The sequence below is a fragment of the Rosa rugosa genome, chromosome 5 (assembly GCF_958449725.1).
Source record: "Rosa rugosa chromosome 5, drRosRugo1.1, whole genome shotgun sequence".
Lineage (NCBI taxonomy): Eukaryota > Viridiplantae > Streptophyta > Magnoliopsida > Rosales > Rosaceae > Rosa > Rosa rugosa.
The window spans coordinates 953,840-976,577 of record NC_084824.1 but is presented as its reverse complement, the minus strand read 5'-3'; the positions used below and the strand labels follow the sequence as shown (position 1 = coordinate 976,577).

General features: G+C 38.0%; 1 protein-coding gene across 3 annotated transcripts; it reads left to right on the top strand.

Moving 5' to 3' along the window:
- Positions 1–2,840: 2,840 nt before the first annotated feature.
- Positions 2,841–11,438, top strand: LOC133710960 (uncharacterized). 3 transcript variants are annotated; one of them, XM_062137113.1, is made up of 11 exons: positions 2,841–3,064; positions 3,236–3,384; positions 3,569–4,075; positions 4,182–4,537; positions 4,660–5,202; positions 5,857–7,045; positions 7,359–7,712; positions 7,935–8,154; positions 8,328–10,534; positions 10,629–10,765; positions 10,898–11,438. In XM_062137113.1, exons 2-11 carry the CDS (start codon positions 3,298–3,300, stop codon positions 11,109–11,111), a joined length of 5,814 nt encoding a protein of 1,937 aa, XP_061993097.1. In that variant the 5' UTR covers positions 2,841–3,064; positions 3,236–3,297; the 3' UTR covers positions 11,112–11,438. The 3 variants fall into 3 exon arrangements, with proteins under 3 accessions (XP_061993097.1, XP_061993096.1, XP_061993095.1); XM_062137112.1 differs by having other exon boundaries at positions 7,935–8,172; positions 10,901–11,438; XM_062137111.1 differs by having other exon boundaries at positions 7,935–8,172.
- Positions 11,439–22,738: the final 11,300 nt, after the last annotated feature.

The window sequence follows — 22,738 nt, the reverse complement described above, 5'->3', positions numbered from 1 at the left end:
TATATACATGTATATGAGTATATCTACATACTGGTGGTTCACGTGATGATTAGCCATGTACAACAAATGTTGATTGAATGCACTTTTCTCAGTTTATGCTATTTTACTCTTTATACAATTACACTCTCTAAAGTCTAAACAGAAGCAGGTCAAGCAGCAAAATGCAGCAGTGCTGCAAAGATTGACTGGAACCGGAAACCCGAAAAACGGGCATGTTTTGTCCCGGTCCGGGTTTATCCCGGTCCCTGTTATCTGCAACTACGGTCCCGGCCCGAAGTAAGACTGCCGGTCCCGGTCCCTATAAAACCATTGCCGGTCCGGGTTTAGCCCGGTCCCTGTTTTGTGAAACTGCAAGACCGGCCCGAAGTAAGATTGCCGGTCCCGGTCCCGGTCCCAGTAAATGCAGTGTCGGTCTGGGACCGTGCCCAGCCCTATCTGTGCCTCTGTTTTAGTTTTTAGAAAAAGTACATTATCTTCAACGACGCCTTCTGCAAGAGGAACGGCTGTTTTTATTTGGAATAAAATAAAATATAGAGTCTCACTCTCTCTTATTCTCTGTTGTAGCTGTTAGTTTTGGAACTTTTGTCCTTAAATGGGACACTAGGCAAAGGAGAGCAGTTCTCTTTTGTTTTGGGACACCTTTTGTTGTATGACCACTTCAATAATGATCACACGAGACAATGGAGCATAGATCTCAACATCTTAGATATGATACATGAATTGTGTATATCAATGAAACTTAAGTATATATACAATTACAATGTGGTAATAATGCATCTTAAGAGAATTTGTGTGCGCACATGATTGAAATTACCATACAAAAAAATTCGCACATGGTATGTCATCTCTATTAGACTTAATAGACTACTTCATTAAGTGAACAAACCATTCTTTTTCCCACCACTTCAAATTTTAGGATTATCCGATGAAATTTAGAAAAGAAAAAAAAAAGAGTCAAATTCTGAGAGATTATTCAGAGCACCGCCGTGCACTTGCACCAACATAAATGAATGGTTAGATTGCATTAAATACACTTTTTGTTTATTGAAAATAAAGTTGATAATAAATATCAAGGGTTGAGATTATTTTATAAGGGTTGGGTCACTTGCACCGTCGGTGCATAGAATAATTTCCAGTCAAATTCTAGTAAATAATAATATATGTACCTAGTTGGCTAGTTGAAGACCTCCTCGATCAATAAACTATGTTGTCACACGACTCACGAGGGAAAACGTCTTCAGCCGGTGTGTGTGGTTGCGTGCATGTGAAACATCAATCTCATAAATCATATAATGTGACATCAACAATAAATATTAGTTGATTAGTGGATAAGACACCAATGACACGTTTACTTACTTGGAATGGAATGGAATGACTACGGAGTAAAAATACTCCTGTGTTTACTAACACATAAAGGAATCGGAATGATTCCAGGTAAAAGAATTCATGTGTTTACTTACACATGAAGGAATGGGAATTGGTGTAGGTCCCACCTATTTATCAGGAATCGATTCCTGAATACTCATGAATTCGATTACGAAGGGGGGAGATGGGTTTAGGAATCATTCCTCCGGAATCAATACCGATTCCTTTCTTCTCCCATTCCACTTGTCTCCGATTCATGATTATTTTCCATTCCAAGTAAGTAAACGTGCCACAAATAGTAATCAGAACCACAGACTGTAAGTTACAGCCACTGACAAGTGCTTAGTTGGCGTAATCAGAACCACAGAATCAATCAAATTAGGGGCATTTTGTAATTTCCAAAGCGACGGTCGTTAGGGATTAAAGTGGTGACGGTCGTTAAGGTAAAAAAATGGGGGAGTGATTGGTCTATTGTCACAAAATGACAAAATAACCAAGCTCATTCGATAAGCCAGCAGCTCACCATGTCTCTTCTTCATCTCATCGATCAAATGGAGCCTCTGTTCATTAACCCAGCAGGGCCAGAAAGCACATCCAGAGTGAAGGAAGGAAAGTGGTCGGTCAAACATATATCGACGAGGTCTTCGTGCAGATCAATCCGAAGAATTAATTGTGTAGTCGCCTCCAGTCCGGTCGCTTGGGATTCTCTCTCTCATCACTCGCATGTATCGCCTCCAGTTCTTCCTCTCCCCTTCCACCACCATCACCATGTTTTCAAATATATGCAAATGAGACTTAATTATAAGCTGGTGATGTATGAAATTAAAAGTCCAAATTATTAATGGAAGCAGCCAATAGCAGCAATAAATTTAAAAATCCCACCCAAAGATTGATTCTCCCCAGCTTTGTAGTTGATCAATTAATAGTTTTGATTTCTTCAATTCTACTTGGAAGAGTTTGATTTTGCAACAGAAATTAGGGGAACATGGAGAGAGAACTGATGATATCAGTTTGACGTACTAGACCCAAAACGTTGTAAATTTCTCACTCCATTTCTCAGAGAGAGTAATTAAGAACAGAATAAAAGAGATGTGAGAGTAACTTCAGGAAGGACAGAGATGAGTGAGAGTAGATCAACAATAATACAACCGATCGGGTTCACCATGGCGATCGCAAACAGATTGCGACACGTACGAGTCCTAAATCCTTTCTGGAATTCATTGAGTGTGGTGAACTTTTTTTTAACCTTATTACCGTCCTCTGTCTCTAGCACTTGGAAATGTCCACATTGTCCCTCCGGTCGTTTGGGTTGTAAGTTGCGGCCGTTGTACTGATTCAGCCCAAAACAATCCAGGCGTGCACAATTCTAGCTAGTCTTGAGGCCCGTGGTTGTCAGGCCCATCGTTTTGGACGTTTTACTATTTATTTCTTTGCAAGTTTGCAATTAAAGAGTTTAACGTTGATGATGATGTCATGCTCGTCTGACGCTTGAGGTACTCCACGATTTGACGTCATCCCACCGCATATGCCTTTTCCTTTTCCGCATTCCTCCACAGCTAAGTAAACTCACTTTCCCATTGTTCAACTAAGGCAAGAACATCTCTCATTTTTCTTCACTGGTTTTGCTTAGTCTAGTGTACAAGTTTAAAAAAGAGCACCACTGGTTTGGAGGTCAACTGTTCAAAGGGGAACTTGTCTTGTAAGTAGCTGAAAATCTTTACCAAATTAAATGGTTGCTAATTTATCTTGTACATGGCTTTCCTTGTTCTTGTATATTAATGCAATGCATGCAGTGCTAGCTAGATCGTCGATCATCTTTCAATTTGACAAAGAAAAAGCTGTTCTGTTTGATCTAATTGATTACATGCAGGTTAAGAGAAGCAAGTGCATCATGACTTAAAAAGTCTGAAAGTGCATGTTGATTTGTTGATCATGATGGAAGGTTCTGAAAGCTTCACTGACACTGTGCTTTCTTGGTCCCTTGAAGACATATGTAATGAAAACCTTTACAAGCACCAGGTATTTGATCAGATCTATCTAGAAAAATTTTGTGAAACTTGTTTATCAGATTGACTTGATCACCAGGCATGAATGCTTTTCCCATTATATGATTTCACTGCGTTTTAGATTCTATGAGCCTATCTAGTATCCACAACATATTTTGTTTGTAACATCACTTTGCTTAATCTTTTGTGTTTTTCAGGTGGAAAAGATTCCCGAGTCAGTTCAACAATTTGGGGCATGTTCATATCCATTATTGGATGAAACTCGAGCTCAGTTGCAATCCAGTATGGAATCCATGCACAGCGCGCCATTTTGTCAAGTAAATGCCATCCAACAGTCAAAGCCCTATGAAGGAGAAACAAAGCTATATGATATGGAGATTGATGGCTGGAGAAACAGTGATTCTGGCATGGAGTTGCACAAACCCATTCAGGGAGATGTTTTTGTTTTAGCAGATGCTAAACTCGAAACTATATCTGATTTACGAAAGTTGGGGAGGTGGTGGTCACTTGTAATAGTCACTGAGGTCTCCACAGACAAGAAAGAGGATGATAGAACCTCTCTTTCCCTTAAAGTCAGAGCACCGAAAGAATTTGAAGTCAACAATGGCAATGGAACATCACTGTTTTTGGTCTTCTTAGCAAACATAACTCCTAACTTAAGGATATGGAACGCAATGCACATGTGCATCAGTTCCAGATGGAAGGTACACTCATTGGTTCTCAGCATTAATGTTTCTTCTTTCGTTTTACATTTCCAATTTGCAATAATTTAGTGACACTACCAATATTTTTTTCTTCCAATTTTGTTAGGTGCTGTTTGGTGATAACTTTATGAAATCATTCAAAAACTTGAAGTCATTCCAAAAGAAGATGTCAGTGCTGAATCTTCTTCTCAAGCTTTCGAGTGGCTGGAGACCCAAGAAACGAAATGTAGACACAATATGTAAAAGCTCTTCGATGACACTGAAGCAATTTAAGGTTGATGATCTATATATTGTTTTGACAATCGACATTGAAAAGGATTTGAAATACATGCAAGTGTTGAGGATGTGGGACTTATTGCCTGGTCTGTTGGATATCCAAAAATTGGCAGATCGATTGGACTGCATATTTAGTAGATACACAAATCTTTTTGTCAATCTCTGTAGAGAGAAATGTCTTGAGGGGTATGTTAATTTATCATTCTAGTATTATATAATTGATGTTGTCTGAACTTTTCTTTAAGTAGTTTATCTTAAAATTTGCTTTAGATTGTAATGACTTCTGTTGGTTTGTCTTTTGTGACCAGTCATTTGGAAGTTCCAGCAAGCTGGCCCCTCTCTTTGGATGTTGTCCGCTATAAAGATCTAAGCAGCACCGAAAGCATGAGTAATTCTGTTGGTGACTCTTCTGCGAATGGAAGTTGTGTTGAGAATTCAAAGGTCAATGAGAGCTTGTTGCTGATGAAGTTTTACTCCTTATCATCTGGGGTAGTGAACTTCTTGTTATCTGACAGAGAGGACAGCAAAGTGGATCTCCCTTTTGAAGTTACTGACCAAGAAAGGGAGGCTGTTCTTTATGATAGAAGTATATTTATACTAGGACGGTCAGGCACTGGAAAGACAACAGTTTTGACTAAAAAGTTATATCAGAAAGAACAGCAGCACCATATGGTTGATGAAGGTTTCTATGATGTTGAAAGCAATGCAGTCGGGCATGCTGGTCTGCATAATAAAGCTGGACAGAGTTCTTCTTCTGCATTAAATAAAGGGACTGTGTTACGCCAGCTTTTTGTGACCGTGAGTCCTAAACTCTGTTTTGCCGTCAAACAACATTTTTTACGCTTGAAAAGGTGAGCGGATTATTTAAACAAAAAGATGTTAATTTGCTCCTTTCTTTTTCTCTTAAATTAGTTGTTTGCTTTCACTGGATCCATATATTGTATATACTGACCTCTTTAGATCAAGTGCACCATATTTGTTTTAACATTCAGGGTTCTAGAAAAACTGTGTCCTTATTGATTAACTAGCTGCCCTGTAAAATGCAAGAGATATTGTTCTGTTGATCACGATGGATACATGCTATTATCTTTGATGCTTTATAATTGTTAGCACATCTAACATGTGAAATGTATGTAAAATAAAAATAAAAAATAAAAAAACTTATGTATATAGATGTAATGCCTAGTTATTTTTATTGGTTTGATATGTGTATAAATTTTCCAAAAATATAATATGATTATTTTTCATTCATATCTCGTATCTTTGGACAATGTTTTCACCATGCATGGATGCATGTATGTTATGTTTTGCTCCCCTCTGTGTAATAGCATACTTTCCTAGTCATTTATCTGAAGCTCTTTAGACTTATTTCTAGCTGATTCTGGTGCTGTCATGGAAAATCATTTGGTCCTTGTAATTTTATTTCAACTGTAACTATCATCTTCATATTTTATGTGTCCCAGGAATAGTAATTTGAAAGGATTTGTTTTATTTAATGTTCACAGTTTTGCTTCCGGCAGAAGCAGTTTGGTTGATATGGATGATTTTGATGATGAGGAAGCTCAATTTAGGGGTATCCCAGATTCTTTTTGTGATATTCCTCCAAAATGTTATCCTCTTTTCATAACATTTCATAAGTTCTTGATGATGCTTGATGGAAGTCTGAGTAATTCATACTTTGAAAGATTCCCAGACATCACAAAACTACCTCAAGGTCGACAGCGAATATCAAGAGCTAATGTGCTGCAGACCTTCCTCACCACCAAGGAGGTCACATATACAAGGTTTAGCTCATCATATTGGCCTCATTTTGATGTTCAGTTGACAAAGAAGCTTGATGCTTCACGAGTCTTTACTGAGATTATTTCTCATATCAAAGGTGGTCTTAGAGCCTTGGAAGCAGGCGATGGAAAACTCACTCAGTTGGATTATGTGCAAATGTCAGAGGGCCGGGCTTCCAGTTTAAGCCAGCCAAAAAGAGAGATAATATATGATATATTTCAGGTATATGAGAAAATGAAAATGAGAAATGGTGAGTTTGATATTGCTGATTTTGTAAATGATATTCACCGTCGGCTCAAATGTGAAAAATACAAGGGTGATGAAATTGATTTTGTGTACATTGATGAGGTCCAGGATCTTGCCATGAGCCAAATTGCATTGTTTAAACATATCTGCAGCAATGTTGAAGAGGGTTTCGTTTTTTCTGGAGATACAGCCCAGACTATAGCAAGGGGTATTGATTTTAGATTCCAAGATATACAACATCTCTTTTACAAGAAGTTTGTATTGGAATCAAGAAACAAAAAACATGACAATAGGAAAGAAAAAAGACAGATCTCAAACATCTTTCAGTTGACACAAAACTTCCGAAGCCATGATGGGATGCTGAAGTTGTTGCAGAGCATTGTTGAACTGATTTATCATTTTTTCCCCCTCTGTATTGATGTCTTAGAACCAGAAACGAGTATGATATATGGGGAAGCTCCGATTCTACTCTATTCTGGAAATGATGAAAAACTATTCAAAAAAATTCTAGGAAGTAGTGGGATTATTGCCGGAAATATGGGTGGCTTTGGTGCGGATCAAGTTATTTTGGTCCGTGATGATTGTTCTCGAGAAGAAATCTCTAACTCCATTGGGAAGCAAGCTCTAGTTCTTACTATAGTGGAGTGCAAGGGCCTAGAATTTGAGGTAATATTTGTTTATTTAATCTTGCAGATTTACTATCATCATTAGTAGATTACTAGGTTATTGCTTTTGTGATCTGCAGTTAGTTATGCCATCTGGAGGTTGTTCTTTTTTGATGTCGTATGTAATCCCTGTACCTTTTTTTTCTTTCTTTGTCAAAACTTTCCTTGTTGCGTCTTCATCCAATTCTTCATAAATATCATATAAGATGCTGGTTCATGTTGAAATGAAGAGAAGAATATAAACAAAAATATGTTATTGTGTTTGAAATCTATCTTTGTTACATGCATTCTCAGAAACTTAGTCCCTTTTGTAGGATGTACTCCTATACAAATTTTTTGGATCATCACCACTGAAAAATCAATGGAGGGTGCTATATGAATTCATGCAAGAACAAAATTTGCTGGACTCCACATTACCTGAGCGCTTTCCAAGTTTTGATGATGCCAAACACAGCATGTTATGCTCTGAACTAAAGCAGTTATACGTGGCTGTCTCTCGTACAAGACAGAGACTCTGGATATACGAGAATGTTGAAGAACTTGCCAACCCAATTTTTGACTATTGGAAAAGGAACCATCTTGTACAACTTAGAGAACTAGACGATTCACTTGCACAAATTATGCAAGTTGCAAGCACTTCAGGAGACTGGAGATCACGTGGCATCAAGGTCTGCTCAATCCTAAGTTCCTAACATGAGTAGAGAGATACACTGATGATGAGATTAATAATAGTAGGCTCATGTTAAGTGATTATTCATTAGAATTGAAATCATTATGTTTTATTATAACTTTTGTTATCATTAACAAGTCAACTATTGTTGTGACAGCATTATATTTCAACAGTATTAATCTAACATTTTAACATACTTCATTTGATTTGTTTCTTTCAGCTATATCATGAGCATAACTACAAAATGGCCAGAATGTGCTTTCATAAAGCTGGTGATACATTTTGGGAAAGACGGTCTGAAGCTGCTGAACTTAAAGTCAAGGCAGACCATATGCGCACTTCTAGTCCTGGAGAGGCAAATGCACTCCTTAGGAAAGCAGCTTCAATTTTTGAAGCTATAGGCCTGTTTGTACCTTCTGCCAGATGCTTTTATGATTTGGGCGAGTATGAACGAGCAGGTATGATGTCAATATTGGGTCTTCTTATTTTGCCAGCCTTCATATGACAGTTTAAGGGCTATGGCGTTGCATGACACCTTTCAGGGTGTCTTGTTGTACTTGAACATTCAAACTCTTTGCTTATATTAGTTCAATTTTTTTTTTAATTGGTGCAGGTACAATTTATTTGTATAAATGTGGCGAACTGGAACTGGAAAATGCTGGGGAGTGCTTTTATCTTGCTGAAAATTATGTGCTTGCTGCAGATGTGTATGCTAGAGGAAACTTTTTCTTTCAGAGTATTTCTTCTTGTTTACGAGGAAATATATTTCACAGAGGTTTGGAATACATAAAATATTGGAGACAACATGCAAGAGACGAGTATGATCTGGCCAGACAAGGAGATGAGACTCATGAAATGGAATTGGAATTTCTTGAGCATTGCGCATTTCACTATTATGAGGGAAAAGATGACAGATCAAGGATGAAAGTTCTTAGAGATGGGATGCTTTCTACTCGAAAGTTTTTGAATGCTCAGATTTCATCACGCACTTCAAAATATTTGTGGGAAGAAAAACTGCCTGGTGATCTTAAAAGGCCTTCAAACAAAAAATATGAGAAGCAGGTTTCTATTGATTCACTGGTCTACTTCTGGAATTCTTGGAAGGATACAGTTGTACACCTGATTGAATATCTTGGATCAATAGATGTTAATGATTACATTAGTCATGGTGACTCCTTTCTGAATTATTTAGGGGTGTGGAGGCATTTTCATGATGGTCTAAATCCGCTCTATCTTTCACTCATTTATGATATTGACTGGGTGAGAAGTATTGACAAGAGATCTTTCCCAAGAAATGAGGAGTCGGTCCCCATTGATGTTCACCAGCTTGTCTTGGATGCTCAGAGTTATTGGAGTTCAGAGATGCTTTCTCTTGGCATTAAGGTTTTGGAGAAGCTTGAAGTGCTTTACAACTTCGCAATCAATAATTCTGATTCAGTGTTCTGCCAGAGTTGGTCTCTTATCCATATATACGAGGTTGCAATATATCTTCTGGAATCCAAATTTCTGAAGATGACTCATTATCATGCTGAGACACTCCACAGATTTGTTACATTGTCGACTGAGAATTTTGTCTCTTACATATTTCCTTTAGATTGGATGAGGTCATCAAGAGAGGATATGATTTCTCTTAGGCAAATTGATTCTTGTAAGTGTTTACTGCATCAAGTCATAGTTGAGTACATCAGCTCGACAAACAGGCTTTCATCTGGGCAAATGGGATGCATTGCGATGATCATTCTCGGGTCTGGTAAGCTGGATAATGAACTTTATGAGAAGCTTATAAAAAATCTAGACTGCAACTCTCCATGGAAAAAGTTCATTGAGGATCTATGTGACAGTATTCAGTCAGAGCTGCCAGAAGGTTATAATAGTGAGCGACCTAAAAATGCCACAGTTCTAGAATATTCGGTGGCACCTGAGAGAGGTCCTTTACTTGGAAATATCAGTCAAGAACCGAGAGAGGTGTCTCTTTTGTGGAAGTTCCATGGTGCTTTGATCAAAACTTATAGTCAGAATTGGAGTTTACATTGCTACAATATAACACCTGATTGCTTCTTATATCTTGTAGATTGCCTTCTGATTCGGATCTGTTGCTTTCAAGGTTATGCAATCACTACAAGATCTTGTTTCATTGAGCGGCTGATATATAAGGAGGAACATAATCAAGTGATAGTGGATGATGTTCGAATATCTTTTGACTGCATCCTTCAGTTTCTGACTGATGTTCTTCGGGAATTTCTTTTTAATAAGACGGATATGATTAAATGGATAAAAAAGTGTACCAATAATAGTTGGAAGATGTATTACTCGCTACTGATGCAGAGATTGGTTTTTGTGTTATGTCTGCTTTATTTGAATTTTGGGATGGGCTTTGATATTCTCTTGGATTTGCTGAGGAGGAAGTACATCACTGACCAGCTACCAAAGGAGTTCTGCTATGTCCTTAGGGGAATTGCATCTTTACGTGATTCTGTTAGTAGACATGTTGATGTGCTAGCTGGAGCTTTTAAGAAGAGCGGTAATCCTTTGGTGGTTGCAAGTTTTGGGATTGATTGTTCAAGGTTCTTCTGTTCAGATGCCATTATCATCAACATGAAGGCTAACATATGCATGGCTGAAATAGTAAGATCTCTGTTTCCAAAACACTCTATGGTTCGTTCTTCACAAGGGCAAACATACACCACTGAAAACCTTCGGCATTGGAACAGAAATAACTTCCCTGTGGATTTTGATCCCTTGTGGGAAATATTTAAAGGTTTTAAACCAGCAAAGGAAAGAGATCAGTGCAATATATTTTCAGATGCCTCAACAATCAAGGTAATACTAGCTAGCTAGCTTAGTTCTTTACTATATATGGTTCACATTAGCCAGTGAGTCAATGTCTTGAATTTTTCCTTGATGTTCTTTTCAGTTGGATGTGGAGAAGATTATTCGGCTTTTGGCTGCTGCATGGTCTGGCCTTGATGACAAAGAAGAACGAAAGTTATCTAGAGAAGTGCTGAGCATGCTGGATGAATTGGTGCAACTCTATGCCGCATTAGATGGGAGGTCGGCTATAAACATTTTGATTGTCTTCAGATAGCTGTTGTGTCTCTTGATTAGACATCATGATAACTTTTTAATTTGCTATTTCTGGGATTACATCAATCTTAGTTTTACTTCTCTATTTTCTGTTCCCAGCAGCGAACGTGAAGTTGGAAACAATATGGCTACAGTTGCAGAACTTTCCAGGAGGTTGCAGTGGAGAAGTCAAAGATTTTTTTGGCCGGAAAAAATTCAGCCCATCTTCACTGAACTGTATATGGAGCACAATACGAAACTAGCTAGGAAGGCACATGAGGCTGTTGCCAAGTCTGGCCACGACAATGAGGCAGGAAACGGTGATCGACTGTAAAGCTGAGGAAAAAGCATATATATGCTAGTTCCAATTCAAATTAAGCCTTCACAAGTTGATGCTGCCACTGCAGCAGAAACTCAAACTGACAGCTACGGGACTGGAAACATGAAGAAGGCGATGCGATTGATGATGCATGCCACAGAACTCTCTCATTCCCTATTCTCTATTCTAAAGCGCAAACCTCCCTACACTTTTCATTTTCGTTTGTCGTTTTCCTTATGAAAGTGTGTTTTCTATTTGTTTACAACTCCGCTATATATAAATCAAACAGACGTGTGTTTTTGATACAAGTTATTGTAAAACTTGATGGAAGTGTTTTAGGTATATTAATCAAACAGACCAAAGAACATGCAAGAATGTTCACGTGGGCCGGGTCGATCAGAGTATCATCCTTAATCACCGCCAACCTTCATGCAGGAATTAACAAATATTTACAAATTACAAGTGATAGTTTGTCTCGTTGAAGATTTTCTCGATCAATAAACTTGTCACAAGGGAAAAAGTCTTGGGCTGATGTGTGTCATTTTGCATGCATGCGTATGCCATTCCAAACTCAGCAATCATGTTGTGTCACATGAACGATTACTATTCAGGTGATCGGCAAATTAGACGGGTCGAGATAGCCGAAACAGTGTTCTCAAGATTGGTTTCCGTTTTGGATTGATCCAACCCAAACCGTCCGATCGTCTACAGTCCTAGCAAGTCTTGATTGTCTCAGCCCTTTCGGCTTTGGATCGTTTTCTGTGGCTTTCCCAAATAGAGCCCAAAACGTTGAGATTTCTTCACGTTAACGCTTCAGTTCTCCTCTGTTATTGTGCCCACGTCTCTCTGTGCCCCTCTTTCAAAAACAGAGTCTCGGAATTTGAAAATTAACCCCACGAACACGAAACGCCTTCACTAACCTTTAACTTTTACTGCTAGTAATTATAGCGCTCTACTCTGCAGTAGAGTCTGATGACGCCATTTGTCTAAAACCAAAACCCTAGCTAGCTGCTCTCCACGTGTTGAAGTGATAAGAGTATAAGTTAAGGCTAGCTATAAGAGTATAAGTTGAAGTGATTTTTTTTTTTTGAGAAATATGAATTGCATTAATAAGCAATCTAGATAGTTACATCAGAAATAAGTACACGGGAGAGCCATTGTGGTCCCTCCTCAACCCAAACTTGAAATGCAGGAAACAAAAGCGCATTTTTTGCTAAAGTATGCGCTGCCTGATTACATTTCCTAAGGCTATATGTACATAAAACTGAAGAGAAAAAGCGGAAAAGATTTCGCACTTCTTCAACCAAAGCACCTTCAATCGACCAATTGAAGTGATGAACATAAAAAGCTGGAATAAATTTCAAGGCAAGGAAAAAAAAGGAGAGGAGAAGAAATATCAGCATGCACTCGATCGGGTAAGGAAATTTCTGGGTTAGTTACTGTTTCAAATCTCTATCTAATCCAAAAGTGGATTAGTCTCGCTTTTGGTATTGAAAATTGTAATTACCTTAAACTGTTACTAACACATGCAAAGCTTGCTCTTTTCTCTTTCATGATATTGATCTTAATCTGTTGATTAGGTTGATCAGTGAAGCAAGCGTGGAAGATCGATCGACAAAGTGAAGGAGTTCGAGGAATATTACAATGGAAGGTTCTGAGTCTTCTGATGATTTCACTGACATTGTGTTTTCTTTGTCCCTTGAAGATATTTTTAATGAAAATCTCTACAAGCACCAAGTACGTGGTTAGATTTCATAAGTTTTGTTTTCTTAAAATTTGGAATGCTTGGTCTGGAAATGTGTTTGCATGTTTAGTACTACTTGATAGATCATTTAGTTTTTTTTTTTTTTTTTGGTCAAGGATTTTATTTATGCATATCTCTAAACTAAGTAAAACTTTATTTAGTTGTTTGGAAAATTCTACGTTAATTTTCTGATAGACTGTCCATTTTTTGAAGTACTTATGATCGATCTGCCTCCTGACCTTTCTAGGTTGGAAGCCCTGAATCATTTCAGTCCGACCTTCATCAATATTTTGCTTCTTACAAATATCCTTTATTGGAGGAAACTCGAGCTCAAATGCAATGCAGGATGGAAACCATGTATCGAGCACCGTTTGGTAAAGTAATTTCTATACAAGAATCCAATCCGCATGGAACAAAGCAATACGATGTTAAAGTTGATTCTTGGAGAAACAGTGTCATTAAGGAATGCAAAACTAGGCCTGGGGATCTTTTTATTTTAGCAGATGCTAAAGCTGAAAGTGTTTCTGATTTACGAAAAGAAGGGAGATCATGGGGGTTTCTAATAGCCATTGAAGTATTCCCAAAAAGTAAGAGCGAGGACGATGGTACTTCTCTCTTCATTTCAAAATCAGAGCATCGAAAAAGTTTGACATCAACAATGGCATTCCGACATCATGGTTTATCATTTTCTTAGAGAACATAGCCCCAAACATAAGAATATATAAAGCCATGCACCACATGTGCACGAGTGCTAGATGGAGGGTACAAACTACACTATACAGTTCTCAGCTTTCATTTCTCTTTAATTTCCAAAAACTTCTTATTTTGTTAATTATTTCCAAAAATTGTTGTCCAACTTTGCTAGGTGATTTTCAGTGATAACTTTCTCAAGTCATTCAGGCAACTGACCTCGTTTCATACAAAGATGTCAATACTCAGCTTGCTGCTTAAGCTTCCAGTGGCTGGAGGTCTAAAAAACGTAATGTTGATATAGTTTGTAGAAGCTCTTCAATGATCGTGAAGAAATTCAAAGTGGAAGGCCTATATATTGTTTGTTCAACTGATGTTGTAAAACATTTGAGATACATGCAAGTTTTAAAAATATGGGACATATTGCCTGATCTGTGCAGGGTCGAAACACTGGTAAATCGCTTAGATTGTTTTTTTGTGAGACATACAGATGGGTTTATCAAGCTCTGCTGCATGAAGTATTTTGAGGGGTATGTCTTACGTTCTAATATTTTTAAAGTGATGTTGCATGTATTTACTCTTTTCTGATTTTATTTGGAATAATATGAAGATACAACTGTTTCATCTTCAGTTTCTTTGTTTAGAAAACAGTAATTAAATTTTTGTGGTGTGTCAATTGCAACCAGTGACTTGGAAGTTCCAATGAGCTGGCCAGCCTCCTTGGATGTAATCATCCGATATAAGGATGTTAGCGTCACTAGTGATTCAGTGGATGACCTGTCTAAGGATGAAAGTTATGTTCAAAATTCAAAGGTCAGTGAGAGTTTGTTGCTGATGAAATTCTACTCCTTATCATCTGGGGTGGTGAATCACTTGCTCTCTGACCGTGAGGGTAGAGAGTTGGTTCTCCCATTTGAAGTTACTGACGAAGAAATGGAGGCCATACTTTACAATAGAAGTGCCTTCATAGTTGGGCGATCAGGCACTGGGAAGACCACTGTTTTAACAATGAAGTTATATCAGAAGCAGGAACAGTATTACAATATGTCAAAGGAAGGATTGTATGCTGTCGAGCAGAGTTCTGGAGGTTCTAATGCAACTGTTTTACGCCAGATATTTGTAACAGTTAGTCCAAAACTCTGTTTTGCAATCAAGCAACATGTATCGAACTTGAGAAGGTAAGTGGGTTATTTCATGAATACATAGCTGATGCTTGAATATAATTAAAAAAATAGTTGTTTATTTTCTCTGTATATCTACAATTATACATACTGAACTATAAACTCTTGATTTGAATTTTCTTCTTTTAGCATTATATGTCTATATTAATTGATTTCAGGTACCTTGTTAGTATGTAATTGAGTAACTGTACAGTACCTGTATTATATCTCTGGAATAATTATTCATTACAGTTACAAAAGCTTGAACCTGAAGTTACCTAACTATTGTTATGTTCATTGGAAGTTTTGAAATACATCAACTTCATATGATGACTGATATGATATTAATTTTTGCATCTCTACAGTTTTGCTTCTGATGTTAGCTGCCATTCAGCTGAATTCGGCTCGATTGGTCTGTATGATTGTGATGATGCAGAAGCAGAATTTAGGGATCTCCCAAATTCATTTCTTGATATTCCTTCCGAGCGTTATCCTCTTTTTATAACATTCCATAAATTTTTAATGATGCTGGATGGAAGTTTGAGTAATTCATACTTTGAAAGACTCCTTGACAACCTAAAACTATCTCATAGTCCACTACAAAATTCAAGATCAACTTTGCTGAAAAGCTTTATGAGGACAAAAGAGGTCAATTATGAAAGGTTTTGTTCATCATATTGGCCTCATTTTAATATGAAGTTTACGAAGCGGCTTGATGCCTTGAGAGTCTTTACGGAGATTATTTCTCATATCAAAGGTGGTCTTAGAGCTTTGGAAGCAGGTGATGGAAAACTCAGTCAGTCGGATTATGTGAAAATGTCCGAGTGCCGGGCTTCCAATTTATGCCAGAAAGAGAGAGAGATAATATATGATATTTTTCAGGCATATGAGAAAATGAAGACAAGAAATGGTGAATATGATATTGCTGATTTTGTAATTGATATTCACCGTCGGCTCCAACGTGAGAAATATAAGGGTGATGAAATTAATTTTGTGTACATCGATGAGGTACATGATCTAACGATGAGTCAAATCATGCTGTTCAAGCATATATGCAGTAATGTTGAGGAGGGTTTTGTTTTTTCGGGTGATACGGCCCAAACCATTTCAAAGGGTATTGATTTTAGATTCCAAGATATACGGCATCTGTTCTACAAGAAGTTTGTCTTGGATTCAAGAAGCAATAAGCATAACCAAAGGAATGACAAAGCAGAAATCTCAAAAATATTTCATTTGTCTCAAAACTTCCGCACACATGGTGGTGTACTGAGGTTATCACAGAGCATAATTGATCTACTCTGTCATTTTTTCCCCGAATCTATTGATAGTCTGAATCCTGAAACAAGTCCAATACATGGGGAAGCTCCAGTTTTGCTTCAATCTAGAGAAAATGAAGATATGATCATCAAGTTATTTGGGAGTAGTGCTACTAATTTTGTTGGGTTTGGAGCTGAGCAGGTCATCTTGGTGCGTGATGCTACCGTTCAAGGAGATTTCTAACTCTTTTGGGAAACAAGCTCTTGTTCTTACTATTGTGGAGTGCAAGGGGCTCGAGTTCCAGGTGGTTACAATGTCTATTGTTTGATTTGTTTATTCTTATCATATAAAAGCCATTGATGATATATGGATTGGTGTTGTTGTACGTCCATAGTATTCATCTGCCACGAAAAGATTCTTCTATTTATTTTACTTTCAATTTCTTTGGCTATATATACCATCTATGATTATATGCGATTCATGTCTTATGTTTGTTCACAATTCTTAACATACACGTCTTTTTTGTAGGATGTACTTTTGTACAAGTATTTTGGGTCATCACCCTTAATAAATGAATGGAGGCTGATATATAATTACATGAAGGAACATGATCTGCTTAGTCCCACTTTACCTAAGTCGATTCCAACATTTGACGGGGCAAAACACAATTTCTTATGCTCTGAACTGAAGCAATTATATGTTGCTATTTCACGTACAAGAAATAGATTGTGGATTTATGAGGACATGCATGGAAGGTCTCTGGAATCCCATGTTTGACTATTGGATAAAGAAATGTCTTGTACAAGTGAGGCAACTTGATGATTCCCTTGTAGAAAAAATGAAAGTTTCAAGCAGTGCAGAGGAATGGAAATCGCGTGGCATGAAGGTTTGTTTAATTTCTAGTGTAGCCATGATGAGCATGGGATTGAAAATGAAAGTACCTTTGCTGCTGGTGTTGTTGTTACTGTCTTAATTGATGTTATTAAGTCTCATTATGAACAAACAGAATGAGGGTTGATTTATATGGTTACTGTTATGATTATTTGAAGTATTGTATTGTTATCACTATGTCATTATGATGATCTTACAATTTGTTCTTGTAGGATTTTCAATTTTTTTAATTTTTCTTTTTGATCTAACCCATGTTTTTTGTATTGTGTAGCTGTATCATGAGCGTAATTATGAAATGGCCAATATGTGCTTCCAAAATGCACATGATTCTTACTGGGAAAGAAGGTCAAAAGCCGGCGGCCTCAAAGTTATGGCTTATTGTATGCAAACATCAAATCCTGAAAAGGCTAAATCCATTCTTAGGGAAGCTGCTGAAATTTTTGAAGATATAGGGATGTCAATTTCTGCTGCCTAGTGCTTTTTTGATTCAGGGGATTATGACAAAGCAGGTATGAAATTACCACCCATTATCTTTTTCTTTTCGTAACTTCTCTGCCAGTGAAATGGATTTTTTTTTCTTTTTCTTAATTTATTTTAATTATGAATTTATGATATCTTCAAGGTATCATGTGCTGCACTTGACTCAGATTTGTTGCTTGCGTTAAATTTATATTTCAGGGTCCTGGACTTATAATGTTTTATTGATCCAGGTAGGATTTATTACCACAAATGTGGTAAACAAGCACGTGAAAGAGCTGCGGAATGCTTCTTTCTAGCAGAGCGCTATGAATCTGCTGCAGAAATATTTCAATCCATAGGCAAGGCAGAGTCTGCTGCAAGATGCTATTACGAATTGGGGCAGTATGAAAGGGCAGGTATGATGTTAAATTTTGTTGTGTGTCCAAGACTATGATATTGAAGTATCATCTGTTGCACTTGAATCTTTAAATATGTTTAGGGAAGTGTTTCTATCTAGCAGGATGCTATGAGCGTGCAGCTGACGCCTATGCTAGGGGAAATTTTTTATCCGATTGTCTTAGTGTGTGTTTAAAGGGAAAGCTGTTTGACATAGGTTTGAAATATATTAAAAGTTGGAAGCAACACGCAAGAAAAGAGCATGATCTGGCTATAAGAGGAGAACTGGAGTTTCTTGAGAGCTGTGCATTTCACTATTATGAGGTTGAAGATACAAGATTCAAGATGAAATCTGTTAGAAGTGAAATGTTGTCCAGTCGAAAGATTTTAAATGCTCATCTCTCTTCAAGTCCAAAAATATATTTGTGGGATGACAAACTGATTCGTGATTTTCGTGATCTGAAAAATTATTTGAAAGTCAAACAATCTGAAAAGCAGTTTTCTGTAGATTCACTGGTGTACTTCTGGAATGTTTGGAAGGATATGGTAGTTTACTTGATTGAATATTTTGAATCTGTTGAAACCCAAGCTGTTAATAGAAAGAGAACTTTCGGAGACTTCTTTCTGAATTACCTGGGAGTGTGGAGGCAGTTTCATGATGATCTGCGTTTTGTCTACACTGTACTTATCTCTGATGCAAATTGGGTAAGTGGAATGGACAAAAGGTCTTTTCAAATTAACGGGGAGCTGGTCACCATAGATGTTTGGCAGATAATTTCAGCCGCTCATAGCTATTGGACTTCAGAACTTCTTTCATTTGGCATTAGGATTTTGAATAAGCTTGAAGCGCTTTACAGGGTCAAATCTGATTCAGTTCTCTGCCAAAGCTGGTGTCTTACACAGATTTATGTTGTTGCGAAGTGTCTCTTGGAATCCAAATATCTGAAGCTAAGGAATGAAGATTCCTATACACTACAGAATTTTGTTGAACTGTCAACTGAAGATATTGTTGCTTGTATATTTCCTCATGATTGGAGGAAATCTGTAAGAGAGAACATGATTACTCTTAGACAAAAGGGTACTTCTAAAAGTTTGCTCAAACAAGTTGTAGTTCATTTACTTACCAGCTCAAAGAAAAATCTTTCTTATGGCCAAGTTGGAAGGCTGGCAATGATTATTCTTGGGTCTGGTAATTTTGATGATGATGAACTATACAAGAAACTTATGAAAAATCTGAAATGCAGTCCACCGTGGAAGGTGTTCATTCATAATCTGTGTGGGAGTATCATTGCAAAACAGAAAGGGTCTGTACTTATCAATACCAGTCAAGAAAAGAAAGATGTGTCTCTTGTCCAGGGCTTTCATCAGGCTTTGGCAGAAACTTATTATGCAAACTGGAGGGAGCTAGGTTAATGACTATATTTCACCTGATGGTTTCTTTTATCTTATTGAATGCCTTTTGATGTGGGTATCTTGCTTTCAAGGTTTTGTTATCACCACCAAATCATGTTTCATTGAATGGTTGATGCAGAAGGAAGATACCCAACTCACTTCCAGTATACTGGCTGATGTGCTAATATCTTTTGAACCCATCCTTATGTTTCTGATCGCTGTGGTTCGGGAGGTTCTTTATGATAAGAAGACCATGGTTGAATGGATTCAAAGGTCTATCTCACAGTGGGAGGAGTGTCATTCGCTGCTGATCCTGAGATCGGTTGTTATCTTGTGTTTGCTTTATTTGAATTTTGGAATGGGGTATGATATACTCCTAGATCTACTGTGTGGGGAAGATATCACTGAACGACTCCCAAAGGATTTTTGCAATGCCTTGAGGAGAATGCATAAATGTTCTCTTAATGAAAATGTGAATGCTCTCGCTAAAGCTTTTAAGAAGATTGGTAATGATTTGGTGGTTACAAGTTTTGGGGTTGATTGTTCAAGGTTCTTTTGTCCAGATTCCATTTCTGTAGAGATGAAGGCCAACCTATGCAGTAATGAGATACTCAGAAAATTGTTTCAAAGACCACATATTCATGTTCAATATTCCCAAGGTCAAACTATTATCGGGGAAGTTTGCAGTCCTGTTCCTTCTGCTTATGGTTCGGAGGAGACCAAGGTTATTGAGAGTCCTAGGCTTCTTCTATCCAACTCTGGTGTGGTGGAAGATGAGGTCCAACACACTGGAAACAGTAACAAAAGTGACCTTCCAATGGGTTTTGATGCTTTGTGGGACAAATTTAAAAGTTTTAAGTTGGTGGAGAAGGATGGTCAGAGGAGTTTACTTTCAGATGCCTCAGCATTTAAGGTAGTGATTTCCGTTTCTCTTGTTTTTATGGTTCTGATTTTTTTTTTTTTTTTTTTTTTAAGGAGAAATGGATTAGGCGATATTAGTTCCTCGGAGACAGACAATGCAGGGCACTTGTCCCACCCTCAAACCCGAAGGTGAAGGGTCTGCCCCACTCTGGGAACCCACCGCCCGTCCCCCAACTCAATTTATTAATAATAAAGAAGAAAAATACATCGTCCAAGAGAGAAAACAAAATTAACAGCGAAAGAGAAGAGAGGGAAACTTCCCCCTCATGAACAAATCTAAAAGAAGAAAAAATCAGCCACATAAGTGAAAACTGGACACACGAAATATGCCAGAAATTCGCATGCGCCTGCATGTAGATGCTTATGAAGCTAACTTTGCGCACGACCTCCTGGGAATAAAAGCCTCTGAGAAGGTGCGGGCAAGAAAGACAGACGAACCTAATCATCTCAGCAACCTGTGAAGCGATAATTTGGGAGTCCCAAAAAATCCGCCTGCAAGTACCTGTGAAGCTCTGCAGGAGGGCTAGGATACCAGGTAAATGAGTGTTTTGAAACACCTAAGTTTGCCATCTTATCTGCAGCTGCATTCCCTTCCCTAAAAATATGAGTTCTACGAAATTGCATTTGCTGAATGTTCTTCAAGCAATTTTGCTATCTAACTCTCAAGTCCCATGGAGGAGAGAAAGAATTGGAGGAGAGAGATGCTAATCCACTAATGGAATCACTTTCCAACCACAGAGTAGTCCAACCTCTAGTGAAAGCTACTTCAATAGACACAATAACAGCATAAAGTTCAGCATAAAAGGAAGTATTGCAACCCAGAGGTTGGCAAAAACTCCCTAAATAAACCCCAGAAGCATCGCGAAAAACTCCTCCACAAGCTGCAGGACCAGGATTACCTTTCGCCAGACCATCAGTGTTAACTTTAACCCAAGGAGGGAGGGGGGGATGCCATAGGACACGTTGAATCTTGGGCGCTTTACGAGGCTTGGGGCACACCCCAAGGGAAGAAAGAAGCCGGGAATCCAAGACGCCTTTGTAGTAACCAGGAACAAGAGAACCAAATTGCCGAATCCATGCCATAATTGAACAACACAGTGTAGAAAAAATAGGAGAACGATTATCAAACCTGAGTCTATTTCGCGCCTTCCAAATTTCCATGAAAGTAAGCAATCCAGCTGTCAACCACAAATTATAAAGCTGAGGGGAAAAACCCTTGTGACAAAAGCCAACCCAAAAATCCAACAGAGAGTCATAAGCAGGAAATGAGGTTCCAAACTGAGTTGCCAGCCATCCCCAAAGATGTTGGGAGAAAGGGCAGTGTAAAAATAAGTGTAAAGCTGACTCTGCCGAACTGTTGCATAATTGGCAGATGGACACAATCGGAATCCCACCTCTTTTCAGCCGATCATCAGTGGGCAAGCCATCTAAGAGAATCCTCCAAGCCAAGAAAGAAAATCGTGGAGGAATGAAGGAATGCCAAATAGTAGAAGCCCAGTCTCTCAAAATAAAGTGTCGTCTAAGCAAGTTATAAGAATCAGTGAAGGATAACTCTCCAGAGGCTGTAGACTCCCAAATGAGCATATCAGGTTCTGTGTCTAAAGGGAGACAAATATCAGAAATTTTCCTGTACAAGTCTGGAAAGGTATCTAAGAAGAAAGAGGGAAACTGCCAAGAATGATCTGAGATGAAATCAGCCACACGTAGATCACTGAATCCTGACCAGTCGAAAAAACCCAACATTTCCAAAATTGGATCTTGAAGCCATTTATCTTTCCAAAAGGACACTGAACGGCCATCTCCAATAATCCAACGACAATTGTGGGTGATATGAAGAGCAATAGAGCGGAAACCTGGCCAGATTGAGGATTTGCGGTAGCTCACTTTGGAACTAGATAATATAGGGTAACGAGTTCGCATATAATCACCCCATTGGTTCAAAGAAGTGAAAGAGCTCATTGCAAACCTTAAAACAGCTGCAGAATTAAGAGTTATGGTTCTGATTACCAAATTGAGCAATGCTATATTGAGTTTTCCTGATTGGTTGATGTCATTTCCAGTTGTTTGTGGGGAAAATTATTTTCCTTTTGACTGCTGTCTGGTTGGCAAGCTTTCCAAATGCTGTTGACAGAGAAGGACAAATAGTATCTCGAGAAGTGCAGAGCATGCTTGATGAGTTGATGCAACTTTATGCGGCCTTACATGGCAGGTAAGTTTTTCTTTAGCTGAACTTACGTGATTATTCATTTACATACTGTTCCAAGAATAGCTTTAATTTCTTTTGATTACCATCATGAATCATGATGCATGATATAAACCCCTGCATAACCAATATTGGAATCTTAACTTGTCCTTCCTGGTTGATGCATTACTATGGGTTTATATTTGTCTCCGTTTTATGGTTCAGTGAAAAGGAACTTGGGGAACAAAATGTCTACCGTTGCAAAACTTTCTGCTAAGTTGCAAGTGAGGAGGCAAAGAATGGAGCCTATGTTCATGACAGAAACTTTCTCATCGTTTTTAGTTGTCTGTCTTTTGTAATCATGCGAGCTCATAGCAAGTGTCTTGTATGCAAGTGTAAGTCGTACGAGAGAGGAACCATGGTATAAGTTCTATTTATCATGAGAGCATTGTATGATACCTACAAGTTCTCATAACACTCGTAATTTCAAATCTTAACTGTGATTGCTAAGTAGTCTAGTGGTAAAAGTAGTTCTCTACAATGAAGTGTT